The sequence below is a fragment of the Saccostrea echinata genome, unplaced genomic scaffold (genome assembly GCF_033153115.1).
Source record: "Saccostrea echinata isolate AGI-Se365-2 ecotype Australia unplaced genomic scaffold, CSIRO_AGI_Sech_v1 ptg000005l, whole genome shotgun sequence".
Classification (NCBI taxonomy): Eukaryota; Metazoa; Mollusca; class Bivalvia; order Ostreida; family Ostreidae; genus Saccostrea; species Saccostrea echinata.
Genome location: NW_026889754.1, coordinates 636325 through 652842, shown reverse-complemented (window position 1 = coordinate 652842; position 16518 = coordinate 636325). Strand labels below are relative to the sequence as shown.

Sequence of the window (16518 nt, the reverse complement as noted above, 5' to 3'; positions counted from 1 at the left end):
TTGGATTAATAACATACAATATAATTAAATGTTACTATTTTTTTTAATGACAATACCCTGTACATTTTAATGATACATGCAGTTTTTATGGATAGCCTCCCACTTATTTAATGTATATCCTGTTGTCTGCTGTGTTCAGAATTACTGCTATTGAAAACTAGAAAGCCTATTGAAGCTATGTATAAGGAAGGGATTGTTAAATCTGGTGAAACATCCAGTAATTCACCGTCTTCTTTGTATTGTGTGGTACAAAAAAATTAAAAAAGAAGAGGAATTCAGTTACGAAAAAGAGTTTGTAGGCCTAGTAAACTAACATTCATATATCAAAGAAGACTTCCTCAGTAAAACAACACTAAGTATAGAAAAATGGGGTTTCATTCCTAGTCCTACTAGCGCTTTCCCTCTGTGGAATTCCTTTCCATTTTTCAAAATTTTGTCCCTTGTGAATCAATAGTAGACAGTGAAATACTCAGTGTTTCAGAGGTATCGCTAGTTTTGCAATTTTTTTTTTGATAATAAGCATCTACAATAGGCTATCTTTTTTTCAAAAGCACCAATTTTGAACCTTAGATCGACCAGAAGTATACAAAGAAAACGGCGAGTTATTCATGAAAACTGCATATAAAATAAGATAGTAGTAAGTATTGTCATTTGATACAAAACTGAATCTAAACTTTAATTTTTTTTTCCAAAAGAAAGAATTCTCAATAATTTCTGGGAACACTATAAAAGATGATATACAGACAATATTACCTTCCATTTTGTCATTCATATTTAAAACATTGATTGAAATATCGAGTCCCCTAGTTGATCTATTGTTTTTCTTTATTTCTGCCAGATCACTGCCCTTCAACCTCTCTAGCAATGTTGTTTTCCCACTACCAGCGCATCCTAATATCATCCCACAGGTATTGTTTCTTACTGTCTCCAAATTCCCTTTTCTCAGTTTGTCCATGAAAATCTCAATTATGTCACCTATAATGAACCAAGGCATTATTTAAAATACTGTTGATCTGCTTATTTGGTATATATGATTCTTGTTTGTTTTGTTTGACGTCCCTTTCGAGAATTTTTCACCCAATATTCAGACATTATCACTTGTCGGTAGAGGGCTGCAAATTTTAGACCTATACTCGGCACTCAGGGTCACTGACCAGGGAGAGATCTTTTTCGTGCCAGCACCTACTGTGACAGCGGACCTTGGTTTATACAGTCTCATCCAAAGGATGGGTCTCCATGTCCCGCAGTGGGAATCAAACTCCGCAACTCTAGAGCAAATGCTCTAATCATTGCGCCACTAGGGCGACTTCTGGAATATAAGGAAGTGCTAAAGAAACAAAAAAGCTTGATGAACATTGTTTGGTGATATTAAGCAAGTCCCTCATAGATTCTACTCTTAAAAATCCTTAATTGTGTACTATATACATTTATGCATCGCGTCGCCCGCCTGATGCTGTGGTTATTGGAGTAAAATTTAGAGACTCTAAAACACTTTTAAAAGAGGCAAAACAAAGTCGTCTTAATATTTGTTGAACGTTGTTACAATGTAGCAACTCTTTTACAATAATTTTTAACAAAATATTAATGTTTTAAGGTTTTATTTTAAAGACTGGTCCTATGACTCTGCTTTTAGAACGAGTAAGGGAGAATAAAATTTCGACTGTTGATGAATTTCAAATTGAACAATAATACGAACAATTTTCGATTTCTAAATTACAAAAAGTTTGATATCCATGACGATATTCATGACGTTTTCACATCACAATAAAATTGCTTATTACATAATAGTTGAAAAACGAATGTCTATATAAGTTGAATGACTGTAATAGCCTGTATTTATGAAGAAATATTTATTTTGTCTCGTATGTCGAATCTTATTATTATGTTTATGTGAGAATTGATTTTAATATAATGTATAGCGGATAAAATACCGTATAAGCAGAATTTTTAGCGAGGATTTAATTTTGGCATTATTACCGAGGGTGTTGCGATCGCTAAATTGTATATCGCTCAAAATAAATTGCGTTTAATTTGTAATAGCTTATTTAGTAGGCACTTTAAAATCGCTAAAATTTATTCTCGCAAAAAATTAATTACTATTATTTACAGATAAATCGCTAAATTTTAGCCTCGCTAAAATTCCACGTATACGGATTCCCTTTAACATTTCAAGCCCATGTTTTTTCTTCATTTTTAGTGCTATTTTCATACATTTTGACAACTTCAAAAGTAAAATAAAAGTCATTTCCATTCATATCGTGACAGGATATATCACAGTGAGCTTGCGATGAAAGATACCACAGAGTCTGACACATCTGTTTTAAAGTTGGATATTTTACTAGAAAAAGACGCTATTGGTTTCCTAACAACAAACGTTATGGTAAACGTGATGACTTTGACTTTTCAACTCCCCTTACTCATACGGCAATATACCCTTATCACCTGCATACGGGGTTTATATCTTTCAGTTGATTCGATACGCAATAGCATGCTCTACGTATGAAAAATTGCTAAAACTTTTTTTTTCAATTTTGGGCCAACATGACAATAAAGTGGATGTGGAAGTTAAAACCTATGTGTACCTGAAAACAGCGTTTTTCGACAAACACTTAATCCATTTTCAGTTGCTACTATCACATAGTAGTGTCCCTCATCCTGCTTATTGAAGTTTTTTAACATTAGTGCAAGTTTCCCCTCCTTTTCACGAAATATAAACTTTTCATGTTCACTAGGATGCAGGATGCTGTACTTATTTTCTGTAAATGTCTTTCTCAACCACAGATGATCACGGATTCCAACATGAGTTTTAGCCTCTAATTCTATGTTTGTCCCGAGTTGAACCATTTCATCTTTACATTCAAGGGAGATCACAGGGATACCTATTTAAAAAATGAAAAGAAGAGGTCCATGAACCACAATGATAACCTGAGTCACTTTGGTCCTGCAGTTCTTAATCATTTTTTTAAATAAAATATATGTAACCCTATGTAAAATTTTTATCACTTTTATTGTTCAAACCTATATACAAGGGTCATGATTTGAAAAAAAAAATTAATCTACAGTAAAAGACGATGCTTCCATATAAACACGATTAATCGTGGTTTTGTTGTTCCTGAAAAGAGTAGTTTTGAAAATCCTTCCCTATAAACCCTTAATCTACAGTAAAAGACGATGCTTCCATTTAAACACGATTAATCGTGGTTTTGTTGTTCCTGAAAAGAGTAGTTTTGAAAATCCTTCCCTATAAACCCTTAATCTACAGTAAAAGACGATGCTTCCATATAAACACGATTAATCGTGGTTTTGTTGTTCCTGAAAAGAGTAGTTTTGAAAATCCTTCCCTATAAACCCTTAATCTACAGTAAAAGACGATGCTTCCATATAAACACGATTAATCGTGGTTTTGTTGTTCCTGAAAAGAGTAGTTTTGAAAATCCTTCCCTATAAACCCTTACTCTACAGTAAAAGACGATGCTTCCATATAAACACGATTAATCGTGGTTTTGTTGTTCCTGAAAAGAGTAGTTTTGAAAATCCTTCCCTATAAACCCTTAATCTACAGTAAAAGACGATGCTTCCATATAAACACGATTAATCGTGGTTTTGTTGTTCCTGAAAAGAGTAGTTTTGAAAATCCTTCCCTATAAACCCTTAATCTACAGTAAAAGACGATGCTTCCATATAAACACGATTAATCGTGGTTTTGTTGTTCCTGAAAAGAGTAGTTTTGAAAATCCTTCCCTATAAACCCTTAATCTACAGTAAAAGACGATGCTTCCATATAAACACGATTAATCGTGGTTTTGTTGTTCCTGAAAAGAGTAGTTTTGAAAATCCTTCCCTATAAACCCTTAATCTACAGTAAAAGACGATGCTTCCATATAAACACGATTAATCGTGGTTTTGTTGTTCCTGAAAAGAGTAGTTTTGAAAATCCTTCCCTATAAACCCTTAATCTACAGTAAAAGACGATGCTTCCATATAAACACGATTAATCGTGGTTTTGTTGTTCCTGAAAAGAGTAGTTTTGAAAATCCTTCCCTATAAACCCTTAATCTACAGTAAAAGACGATGCTTCCATATAAACACGATTAATCGTGGTTTTGTTGTTCCTGAAAAGAGTAGTTTTGAAAATCCTTCCCTATAAACCCTTAATCTACAGTAAAAGACGATGCTTCCATATAAACACGATTAATCGTGGTTTTGTTGTTCCTGAAAAGAGTAGTTTTGAAAATCCTTCCCTATAAACCCTTAATCTACAGTAAAAGACGATGCTTCCATATAAACACGATTAATCGTGGTTTTGTTGTTCCTGAAAAGAGTAGTTTTGAAAATCCTTCCCTATAAACCCTTAATCTACAGTAAAAGACGATGCTTCCATATAAACACGATTAATCGTGGTTTTGTTGTTCCTGAAAAGAGTAGTTTTGAAAATCCTTCCCTATAAACCCTTAATCTACAGTAAAAGACGATGCTTCCATATAAACACGATTAATCGTGGTTTTGTTGTTCCTGAAAAGAGTAGTTTTGAAAATCCTTCCCTATAAACCCTTAATCTACAGTAAAAGACGATGCTTCCATATAAACACGATTAATCGTGGTTTTGTTGTTCCTGAAAAGAGTAGTTTTGAAAATCCTTCCCTATAAACCCTTACTCTACAGTAAAAGACGATGCTTCCATATAAACACGATTAATCGTGGTTTTGTTGTTCCTGAAAAGAGTAGTTTTGAAAATCCTTCCCTATAAACCCTTAATCTACAGTAAAAGACGATGCTTCCATATAAACACGATTAATCGTGGTTTTGTTGTTCCTGAAAAGAGTAGTTTTGAAAATCCTTCCCTATAAACCCTTAATCTACAGTAAAAGACGATGCTTCCATATAAACACGATTAATCGTGGTTTTGTTGTTCCTGAAAAGAGTAGTTTTGAAAATCCTTCCCTATAAACCGTTAATCTACAGTAAAAGACGATGCTTCCATATAAACACGATTAATCCTGGTTTTGTTGTTCCTGAAAAGAGTAGTTTTGAAAATCCTTCCCTATAAACCGTTAATCTACAGTAAAAGACGATGCTTCCATATAAACACGATTAATCGTGGTTTTGTTGTTCCTGAAAAGAGTAGTTTTGAAAATCCTTCCCTATAAACCCTTAATCTACAGTAAAAGACGATGCTTCCATATAAACACGATTAATCGTGGTTTTGTTGTTCCTGAAAAGAGTAGTTTTGAAAATCCTTCCCTATAAACCGTTAATCTACAGTAAAAGACGATGCTTCCATATAAACACGATTAATCGTGGTTTTGTTGTTCCTGAAAAGAGTAGTTTTGAAAATCCTTCCCTATAAACCCTTAATCTACAGTAAAAGACGATGCTTCCATATAAACACGATTAATCGTGGTTTTGTTGTTCCTGAAAAGAGTAGTTTTGAAAATCCTTCCCTATAAACCGTTAATCTACAGTAAAAGACGATGCTTCCATATAAACACGATTAATCCTGGTTTTGTTGTTCCTGAAAAGAGTAGTTTTGAAAATCCTTCCCTATAAACCGTTAATCTACAGTAAAAGACGATGCTTCCATATAAACACGATTAATCCTGGTTTTGTTGTTCCTGAAAAGAGTAGTTTTGAAAATCCTTCCCTATAAACCGTTAATCTACAGTAAAAGACGATGCTTCCATATAAACACGATTAATCGTGGTTTTGTTGTTCCTGAAAAGAGTAGTTTTGAAAATCCTTCCCTATAAACCGTTAATCTACAGTAAAAGACGATGCTTCCATATAAACACGATTAATCGTGGTTTTGTTGTTCCTGAAAAGAGTAGTTTTGAAAATCCTTCCCTATAAACCGTTAATCCCCCAGTAATCAATGTACAATAAACACTAGAGAAGTTGAGATCTTAAACTTGTACGCGTACGTGCACGTGTAGATATACTTTGACGTACACGTACACGTTTTTCTAATTTGGTTGTTGAGATTTCAATGACCTATAACATGAGCGTATAAATTGCGATCGGCGTCATTGTTTCATCTATTTAGCCGATTTCTGACTTCAGTCTGACTTTAGTTAGGAAATAAAACATCGTTAAGTCATATATGGCGTATTTTTTTTATAAGTTCAGACTAACTTAAATTAAAAAGATCTTTCTATTTGTTTTATTACTTTATGTAAAGATAGGACTTTCCTGTAAATTACACAATTTAAATCAATCACGTTTCTAAGATATTAGAAATTTAAAACAACAACCAATTTATTTACCGACTCCGCATTTAAATAACATACAGTTTAAATTCAATTTAACTATAAAAACATGAGACTATTCAAGTTCAAAATGGGTGAAAAATTTAAATTTGTACGTAAATAACATATATCATGTTAATCTACACTCAATTTCGTATTTTTAGTTTTAAGCTCAGATATGCCATATATAGCTTTAAAATACGTGAAACTAAACATCTAAATAATGTACATCGATCTTATTTTCAAACAGAAATTGACTAAATTTTATTAAAAAAGCTACAAGTTTACACTTACGTGCAGATGTCACTCTACAAGTTGTAGAAACATATAGAAAACTTGCCATCACTAAAACTGATGACGTAATACGCGAGGATTTAGGAAATTCCCCTATTACACGTACCCGTACACGTATGAAGTCTCAACCTCTCTACTACCCCAGGAAGCTTCCACATAAGTTCAACTTTTTTGGTCCAGCGGTCTTTGAGGAGAAGATAGTTTAATATTGTTCTTATGTAAAACTTTAATTTTTCTATTGTAATCCATCCCTCCACCGGGGATCATGATATGATTAATTTACAATCTACACTACCTAAGCGTTCATGTAAATTTCAGTTTTACTGGTCCAGCGGTTCTTGAAAGATTTCTCCTATATGTTTCTTTCCTTGAAAGAGGGTTTGGTCTATCTTTTTTACATTTTAGAACCCACTCTTCCCCGTGGTGCTTTTTACCAACCTTGGTATTATGGCTTTTTTATTATCTTGATAGTTGGCTATTTTTTTAATAGTTTGAGGTACGAACTAATCATTTATTGTACGAGTTATTTGTGTCTGAGATTGCCACAATAACTTAACGTTGAATTTCTTGTCCATTTAGAACCCATACTATCTACAGTGAAAGCAATATATTTTATTTTATGTTAAATAATTCGAATATTATCTCATTTACTTCTATGATAATTACTATTGATGGTAACTGTTGCATATTCGTAAACTTTGTAAATCTTTAAATTCCATTTGCTTGGAGTATGGTGTGCATTTTGGACATCATTTTTTTTAATTTGATTAACACATATAATGACACGTCTGCAATGAACTACATTTTATTTTCACACAGTTTTAAGTATTCTGTTACTCTGTTAAAGTTTATCTTGCTGTTTCAAAAATAAGTACTCTAGCTTGTATATATTTTTCTATGGAAAGCTAAACCGGCGACAAATCTGAGGAAATACAACTACATACGGAAAAATCAAATATGTAGTAAACGAAAGATCCAGAACCAACGTATTCCATTCAAACCCATTCAGAATCCTAGATCATATGGAAAATCATCATCAAGTGATAGAAAATTTAACCTTCAGTCTAGAGGTCATTCACACAGCATGTACAAAACTAACCGTGTGACATACATAGGAAGAATGCCAGAAACTATTTTTAGGGGGGGGGAGGGGCAAAACAAAGCAAGGGGCAAACAACTTAGTTCCGGGCTGGTGCATCAAGTACGGGGACAAAGGACGCCACACAGCGAACACGCACGTGTATGTGTAGAACAAGATTTGAAATCTATACTCACAACAACAAAAATTGACCCTAAAGTAATCAACCTTTCCAACAGACCTTTAAGTGACTCGGAGGTGCATCCGTTATGCAAAGGTTTAAAATTTACCCCTACACTTCACAGTAACAATCAAGAACTAAGGGCAGATATTAAAAAGTATACGAGATAAATGAGGTTAGCAGAACATTTTTATAAAGAAAAAGAGAGTGACTCTGATTCAGAAGAGGATCTTGTACGCAACAATTCTAACTTTAATCCTAAAAAAGGACAAAACGAAATTTTAGATCTTGTTTGTGAGACATTAAATACTTTGCCTCTTAATAATAACGAAAACCGAAAAATATAATGCAATCTTACAATAGAAGAGAAGAATGCACTTGAATCATTGTCGAATGAAGAATCCATTGTAATAAAAGAAGCGGACAAAGCTGGCGCAGTTGTAATCATGGATTCTAAATTTTATAAAAGTCATATAAGAATATGCTATCGAACACCGAGTACTACAAAGAAATACCAAACAACAGCGATAGAAAAACAATGCAGAAAATTAAGAATCTTTTGAAACGTCATAAAACATCATCGAGTTTAACAGAAAAAGAAGAAGACTTCTAAATTGATGATGAATATAGTGAAAGCAATTTTTATGGACTGCCAAGATTCATAAATCTATAAAAATAAAAGATGCCATCAAATCCCGATGCTTGGAATACATAAGTTGTCCTTATACAGACGATCTCACTTTCCGACCAATAGTAGGAGGACCATCAGAACCAACGCAAAGACTTAGTAATCTACTAGACATTCTTCTAAAACCATTATGTTCTGGAGTTAAAAGTTATGCACAAGATGACTTTGATTTTCTCCGTCATTTACCAGAGAAAGTTGATATAAGCAGCAAGCTTGTTACATTGGATGTCACAAACATGTACAGTAATATATCAAGTTCCCTAGGACTTGAAGCCGTGGAATACTGGAGCAGTAAGAATCTTGAAAAAATTAACGGCAGATTTTTAAGAGATTTTATTTTGGAAGCAACAGAAATAGTGCTGACAAATAATACTTTCACGTTTAATGGAAAACATTTTAAACAAATAAAAGGAACGGCTATGGGCACGAAAATGACTCCGACATATGCCACCTTAACATTAGAATACTAAGACGAGAAAATATATCAGAAAGTGGGAGAACAATTTAACGAAGAGGTAAAAAATTATATTACTAATTACTGGAAAAGATATCTGGACTATTGTTTAATTGTATGGAAATTCATCGAGAACGAATTGTCTACCTTTAAAACATTACTGAACGAACTTAATCCTGATATAAGATTTACAGCGGTAGAAAGTACAGATATAATTCCATTTCTGGATATTTTGTTAATTGGGGAAAGCGACGTCATTTTGACAGATATTTATTATAAATCTACAGATACGCATCAGTATCTTCATTTTATTTCGTGCCATCCACGACATACGAAAAGAGTTATACCTTATAATTTAGCGAGAAGAATATTCCCCATCGTTAATAATGAATCGATCAGAATACAAAGTCTTCAAGAACTTAAAGAATGTCTACGGAAACAAAGCTATCCAGACAAAATTATTGATGATGCTATTAAAAAAGCCACGGAATTAGACAAAAAGGACCTCCTCAACCGTGTGTTGACAGGACAAATTCCAAGATCCTACCATTAATAACGACACATAATCCCCAAAATAAAAACGTTGCTCCAATTGTTTATCACATAAACGACGTTTTGAAAACCGCTGAAACTATGTCTAAAGTATTTAAAAATCGAAAATTCATAAACAGTAGGACGCAGCCGGAGAATCTTAGACGAATTCTCAATAAGTCCTCTTTTTTTAACGACAGAATTTCATGTGACCAAATGCCAGGATCTGCGTTGTGGTACCATACATTCAACAAGGACAACATATTAATTTTATTGGAAAACAGTTTACAGTTAAAAATAACATGTCATGCAAAACTAGAAACGTCATATACGTTATAACATGTTCTGTTTGCGGTGAATTATATATCGGAGAGACGGGAACACGGGAAATACCTTGCGGAAAAGGATCCGAGTCCATAAACAACAATTTAACGTACCGAAATACCGTAAACATAAAGTCAGTGAACACCTAGACTTATGCGGAAATAAAACTTTCACTTTCTTTTCATTTTATAAATTGTACAATGCTAATGCAATCGAAAGACGAGATAAAGAGAAACATTTTATAAGGACTTTCAAACTAAAATTAAATAGTTTAATGTAAAAGAATTGTATTTTATACATGTAGAGTATTTTACCGACTCACATTTATTTCTTTGTTATTGTATTATTTTGACAAAAGTACCGAAAAAATATGTCTATATATATATATATATATATATATATATATATATATATATATATATATATATATATATATATATATATATATGAAATTAAGTGTTGCCTTTTTATTTTATTTTCATTTTGATTACCGGACATTGTGATATTTCTTTCGTTTTTTGGATATATATATATATATATATATATATATATATATATATGTGTGTGTGTGTGTGTGTGTGTGTGTGTGTGTGTGAGGGTGTGTGTGTGTGTGTGTGTGTGTGTGTGTGTGTGTGTGTGAAGAAAAGCTTTAAATTAGCCCACTCAATTTTTACTATTTCTTAATTTGAAGAGAATGTGATCTCTTATTTGAACAAACTTGAACCCTTTATCCTAAGGAAACATGCGTATATGTGGTTGAAATTGACCGACGACGCTAAAGACAGAAAAATATCGATTTGAAAAGCTCAAAGATACCTCTCGTGACCATTCGGCTAAGGTGAGCTAAAAATATTGTTAGACATGGAACAGCAATGGAAAAAGTAATCCTTTTTTCTGTAAATATTTTTCAAGAATTTTTGGTATTTATAATTATGTATTTTATCAAGCTGAAATTACCTTGGTACTTCTTTGGAATATCTTTCTTTTGTGTCAAGAGAAAGAATATTTCTTTCCTTAAATCTCTACAGACATCTTTAAGGCCAAAAACAACCTGAATGATATAGATGTTTGTGATATATGATATAAACAATAAGTATTACAATGCAGGGAATTTGAAGAAAGTAAGAATTATCAGAAAAGCATCTTATTCTTTACATTTTTAAGATCTCTGTTGATGTTTCTGATTTCAGTTTCTCTCTCTTCTGCTGCCTCTTTCGTATTTCTTTGTAGATCCTTCAGTTTTTCTTCAATATCTACTAGGCTGTCAAGCCATTGGGTGTTTCTTTCCCAATCCACGCTTTCTAATGTTCTGGTATTATCTGTCATTGCACAACAAATAGCTAAGAATAATGATCGTATGGCCTGTATAGACGTAAAAGGTTAAGAGAATGGTCATTTGACAGCTTTCTTTAATTAACAGTGTCTTTTAATACACATCTTTCCAATGCTAATGTTGAACGATTCTAAACAAAAATTATTATGCAAAAACACCTTAATGCCTTGTATTTGCAAGCTCAATTGCAAAGTGATATTTTTTAACTTTACGGCTTTAAGAACATTTATCTTGGAAGTCTGTATCTCGATTGGTAACAATACTTCTACCTTCTAGGAAGTTAAAACTTGATTTGGGCAAATTAAGCCGTGATAGCTGTTCATATGTAATGTTGTAAGAAATTCGCCCAATGAAACAACTAGATCTATACGATATGTTGAGCAAAGATATCTCTTTTGATAAAAAAAGAATTTTATCAAGTAGCAAACCGACAGAATACTGATCGCGTTTTAAGTCTTATTATAAATAGATGAAATTGGTAAATATGCAGGTGAAAATTGGAACATTTCTATATGCATACAATACTTTGAATAGGGTACTATTTTGAAATTATGCACATTACATCTAGGAGAAAATACCTGTTTTATCAGTAGATCGTTTGAGAACATGTAAGTAAATTTCACAAGCAATCTGTAGAGTACTCATTTCCTTCTTTGTGGAATTCGGGTGTTCTACATCTCTTTCCTATAATGTTGAAAAAAATGATTGTTGATATTAAATTTATTTTAGTTACAGATTTTATATCATAATCTTTTTATAATAGAATTGTGTGACTGTAATTAAAAGATACACTTTCTTCATCTTAAAATCGTTTGAATTCTTACCTTTTTCCAAAATAGTTCTGCCTTCTTCCACTCATCAAGAAAACGTTTAGAGCATCCCTGACAGTACTTTTTTTCTGCCGACACAAAATGGTTGATTAAGTTTTCCTTATAACCTTCTTCTTTACGACAAAGAAAACCTACTTCATATTCCGTGGAACTTGCGTAAAACTGACAAAAATATTTAAGAATGGAATCTATTTCTTGCCTGACTGTTTGTCCATTCTTTTCTGAATGCTTTCCAATAAATTGAACGGTTATGATTCTTTTGTCGGTGAAAAGGTAAATTTGTTCCTCTTCAGCTATGTTAGAATGTCTATAACACATATCTGCTCCAGTTTTGCACAATCGGAAATCGTACGGATACCAATGTCCCGATTTCAGGCAGGCTACTATTACTCTCCCAAATAAATCATGGGGCAGATAATCTCTAAATCTAAAACAAAGGATCTGGGACGATTCGCTGCTTTCATACTCCGCTATTTGGGGTTTAAATTCCTGGGTGTTTATGCTAGGAACATACCAACCCTCCTTTATTGTGACATCATCGTCCACTTTGTAATTCTTGATGTAAAACATCATACCAAGCTTACTCTGATAATCACCTAAAATACTCCAAAACTCCTTTGGTATGAATTTTTGATTCAATAGCTTCTCGTATATACTAACTTCTAATACACCTTTGTCTCGAAAGTAATTTAACATTTCTTTCTCCTTGTCATCAACAATCCTACAATCTTCCTCCACATGATTTCGATCAGAAATAATGTGTTTAAAACAGTCAATAAACCACTGAATATCAAGAATAAGATTGTCCTGTAATTTATCCATATTGAAGAAAATAATTTTTCCAGAACTGTGGAAAAATTGAAGCATATCCGCTATTTCCGTGTCATTCATCCCAAAGTCAAAATGATCAATCATTTCCAAAACTTCTTCAATTCTGACAATTGGGAAATTTCTTTTAATGATATCAAACATATTTAAATATTTCATCCATTTAGCTGGTCGACACTCTTTAACATTTTCTTCATTAATGAGCTCACAAATCTCATTTTTAATTTCTGTTATTTCCTTTTTAGTTTCTTCATCAAATTTCAAAAGATCTGTAATGACAGGTTTAAAGTATCTTTTTGGCATGAGCTTTTCCTTTGATGTGTCATCAAGTAGACGATTCAAGTCAAAATCTTTCCTTTAAAATATATTAAAGATATAATTTTCAGATGAATTGACAAAAATATACAGGGATTTTATAAAAACAGGAAAAACACATTAAATGAAAATTGTTCATTTTTGCATTTCATGATATTTCATGATACATAGAACGAAAAACTGTTGTCTTTAAGAAAGCGATTAAAGATGATTTCAAGGCGGCTTAAAGAGGTTTGACGATTGATTGATTGCATGTTGTTTTACGTCCCATTCGAGAATTTTTCACTCATATAGAGTCCTCACTATTTACTGATGAAGGACTTCAAAATTTGATCTTTACTCGGCACTCAGGGCCATTGAGCAGCGAGGGATCTTTATCGTGCCAACGCCTGCCGTGACACGGGGCCTCGGTTTTTAAGGTCTCATCCGAGAGACCCGCAACTTTCACTTCAAAGTGCCGAGGGCATGGCGAAGGAACAATTGTTACCCATCTTTTATCGACTTAGGTCAGTCGCAGCCGAGATTCGAACTCACGACCTCCCGATCACAGAGCGAGCGGAGGTTTGAAGAAGATAATTTCTTTAAGCCATTATTAGGCCACCCTGAAGCTGCAGCTGATAGATTGTTAATGTCCAAACTTCATTAAGTTATCTTTAAGCCATTTTTACCTCACTTTAACCAGTCTTTAAATGAAGAAGATGGGGTTAGATTTTTTATGGTTTAATAGTTTACTCAAAATATTCGGTTTTCACTCTTTTACAGTGACTAAAACTTTGACACAAAGCCACGTTATTTCTAAATATTTACATTTCCAAATATTTTCCTTAAGATTCTCTGCAAATTAGAATACTGTTCATTTTCTCATGAACTACCATGGATGAGCATGAATATCTCTATTGTTACGTCATAATATCGTACTTGACGTCAAAACTATAGTGCGAACTGTTTTGCTTTAATAATGGCAGTTTAATTGTGGCAACTCATCGGAAAAATAATGTAAATATAAGAAATGAATTTAATTTTTGAAAATTCATGAGGTACATGAACTACAACGCTTCACGCCGGCATATTTATCATGAAGCGCTAACGCAGTTCATGAAATATGCCGGCGTGAAGCATCGTAGTTCATGTCCTCATGAATCTTCAAAAATTAAATTCATTTTTTAAATATTTTTATAGAAGAACAGACGATCAGATTAAAGGTGACATGAAATTACATTTATACACAAAGTGTAGCAAGATAAAATAAACAGTGTACAGTAGGGCTGGTTAGATTATTTGGCTCTTTGGTAAAATGAAACAGGATTTGAGGGAACCGAGTTCTTATTAAGAAAACATCATTTTTTTACCCTCCTTTTCCCCCAGGGTAACATTGATAGTTCCAAAACCTTATTGCACATCTACAGGTCACCATCCATCATATTATAAAGATAAATTGGCTACTGCTTAACATAAAAAGGAGTTTGAGGAAAGAGAAAGTGTGACGGACAGACGAATTACGAACCAGGGTAACAACAATATACCCGAACTTCCTTTAAAAAGTGCAAATATAATTAGGTACCCCGAGTCCCTGGTCAACGAACGAGAAACTATATACACAAGATACTGTGACAGGATTCTCAAACAGGAAAGCAAACAGGAAAGGTTGCTGTGTACAAATTTTCATTCCATTTCTCGCAAAACCCACAAATTTTGTTTTTGTGTTTGTTTGTTTGTTTGTTTTTTTTTTTTTACCTTTTTTTGTCTTTATGAGTTCCAACAAAAATGATCCGTTCACTATTCCCTCCATGCATTCGAATGGTATTCAGCCAATAGTAAAGATAATCTAAAAATAAATTCACATTAAAAATTAGTAATTAATACCCCAGACCCTGATAAATGATTATTATCCTTTATAAAATTTCGGTATTTCTTTGAAATTGTACATCTAAGCTTAAATGAAAAAAAATCTTAAAAATTATCAGCATTTCAGCAGAACTTCGTATACGACAAAACGTTTTTTTTTAATGATAAACCAGAAGTCTTTGCGGAGACTTTAGCTCTTCTGGAGTATACTTATAACACAGAAAGATACATCATAGTATCATGTAGGTGAGAGACATGTCTAATCAACTGTAAATTGATTTGTTGTAAGAACTGTAAGGAAATTTGCGCTAAAAAAGAAGTTTCATTTTTTTTACAAGCCATGGAACAACCCTTTTTTGAAATAAACAATAATCAAATAAAGGATTTTGTATCATGGAATAGTCAAATTATGTGCCAAGTGTTTTTAATTGGACCAAAACTGTAGGAGTAGAGGTTTGAAATTTTGTTTACAGACAGACAGAAAGACAGACGAACCAAAAAGACGACAGATACCTTACTAATGCAACATCTCGTCTGGACTCGGACAAGTAGAGCTAAAAAAAAAGGCAGGGTACTATAAATCAATTTAACCTTTTGGACTCCAACAGTTAAATACAACTCCAGGCCTATCACAAAGAAACTGACTCGTCTTGTTCTCCTTTTGTTCAGGTAATACCAATCTCTGATTGACGTCCTTTGATGTGTCAACCACGAGAATGAATATAGCATCCTTGCGAATATATGTCTGGTGAGAGGCATAATACTCCCCTTGACCAGCAAAATCCAAAACGTCCAAGACAACATCATCCTTATTTCCAAATCGTGACATTAATTTCTGTCTTTCCTCCAACTTCGCCTTAACCATAGGTATTAATGACTGTGTGTCGTACTTTGTCTGCTTATCTTTCGCAGGCTTTCTTTCATGCTTTGTTTGTCTACTTTCAACTGACGGTATTTCTTGCTTGTGCTTTGACTGTATTTCTTGTTCTACTTGTCTTTCTTGATGTACAAGAAAACAGCAATAAAACGTCATGTACAAACAATTAAAGAAGAAATTTGTAAACTTTATATTGTAAATCACTTTCACTAGGTATGGCAATTTATACATTATTTTGCTATTTTTTGCCTCTTACTGTTGGTGCTTTGCAATAAATTACCACAAAAGTTATTGAATATAAAGTGAAGAAATAAGGTTTAACCCTCTTCCCCGCAGTCACGCATTTTAACGCATATACCATTTCCTATTTCTAACGCAAATCACGCATATACCGTTTCCCCGCAATCACGCATTTTTCACGCACTTTGAAAAGTAAATTTTATCTTTAATTTAATGCCAATTCACCTCTAATTTATACTTGCTAAAATCTCATAAAATAAGAAAAGTTATAATGTTATTAAAATATTACCTCATAATTATTTACGCTAAACTTTAGAGAAACTTTTACCTCGCTATAAAGTGCTTGCGGGGAAAAGGTAACGTCATATTTTTATGACGTGAACATTAAGGATATGTGAACCTGACGATTTTGAACCTACCGCGCAACTCGAACTGCTGAAGATCAGGTCAATGTCGTG

General features: G+C 33.1%; 1 protein-coding gene and 1 long non-coding RNA gene across 2 annotated transcripts; both read right to left on the bottom strand.

The window, feature by feature from the left end:
• Window positions 1-10748: 10748 nt before the first annotated feature.
• LOC133179958 (uncharacterized) lies at window positions 10749-11760 on the bottom strand. Its single transcript, XR_009720213.1, has 3 exons — window positions 11704-11760; window positions 10948-11111; window positions 10749-10843 (listed from the first exon to the last, which is right to left on the bottom strand). It is a non-coding gene; the product is annotated as an uncharacterized LOC133179958 (long non-coding RNA).
• Window positions 11761-11922: 162 nt separating this feature from the next.
• Window positions 11923-15814, bottom strand: LOC133179910 (uncharacterized). Its single transcript, XM_061314587.1, has 3 exons — window positions 15535-15814; window positions 14833-14923; window positions 11923-13138 (listed from the first exon to the last, which is right to left on the bottom strand). Exons 1-3 carry the CDS (start codon window positions 15806-15808, stop codon window positions 11923-11925), a joined length of 1581 nt encoding a protein of 526 aa, XP_061170571.1. The 5' UTR covers window positions 15809-15814.
• Window positions 15815-16518: the final 704 nt, after the last annotated feature.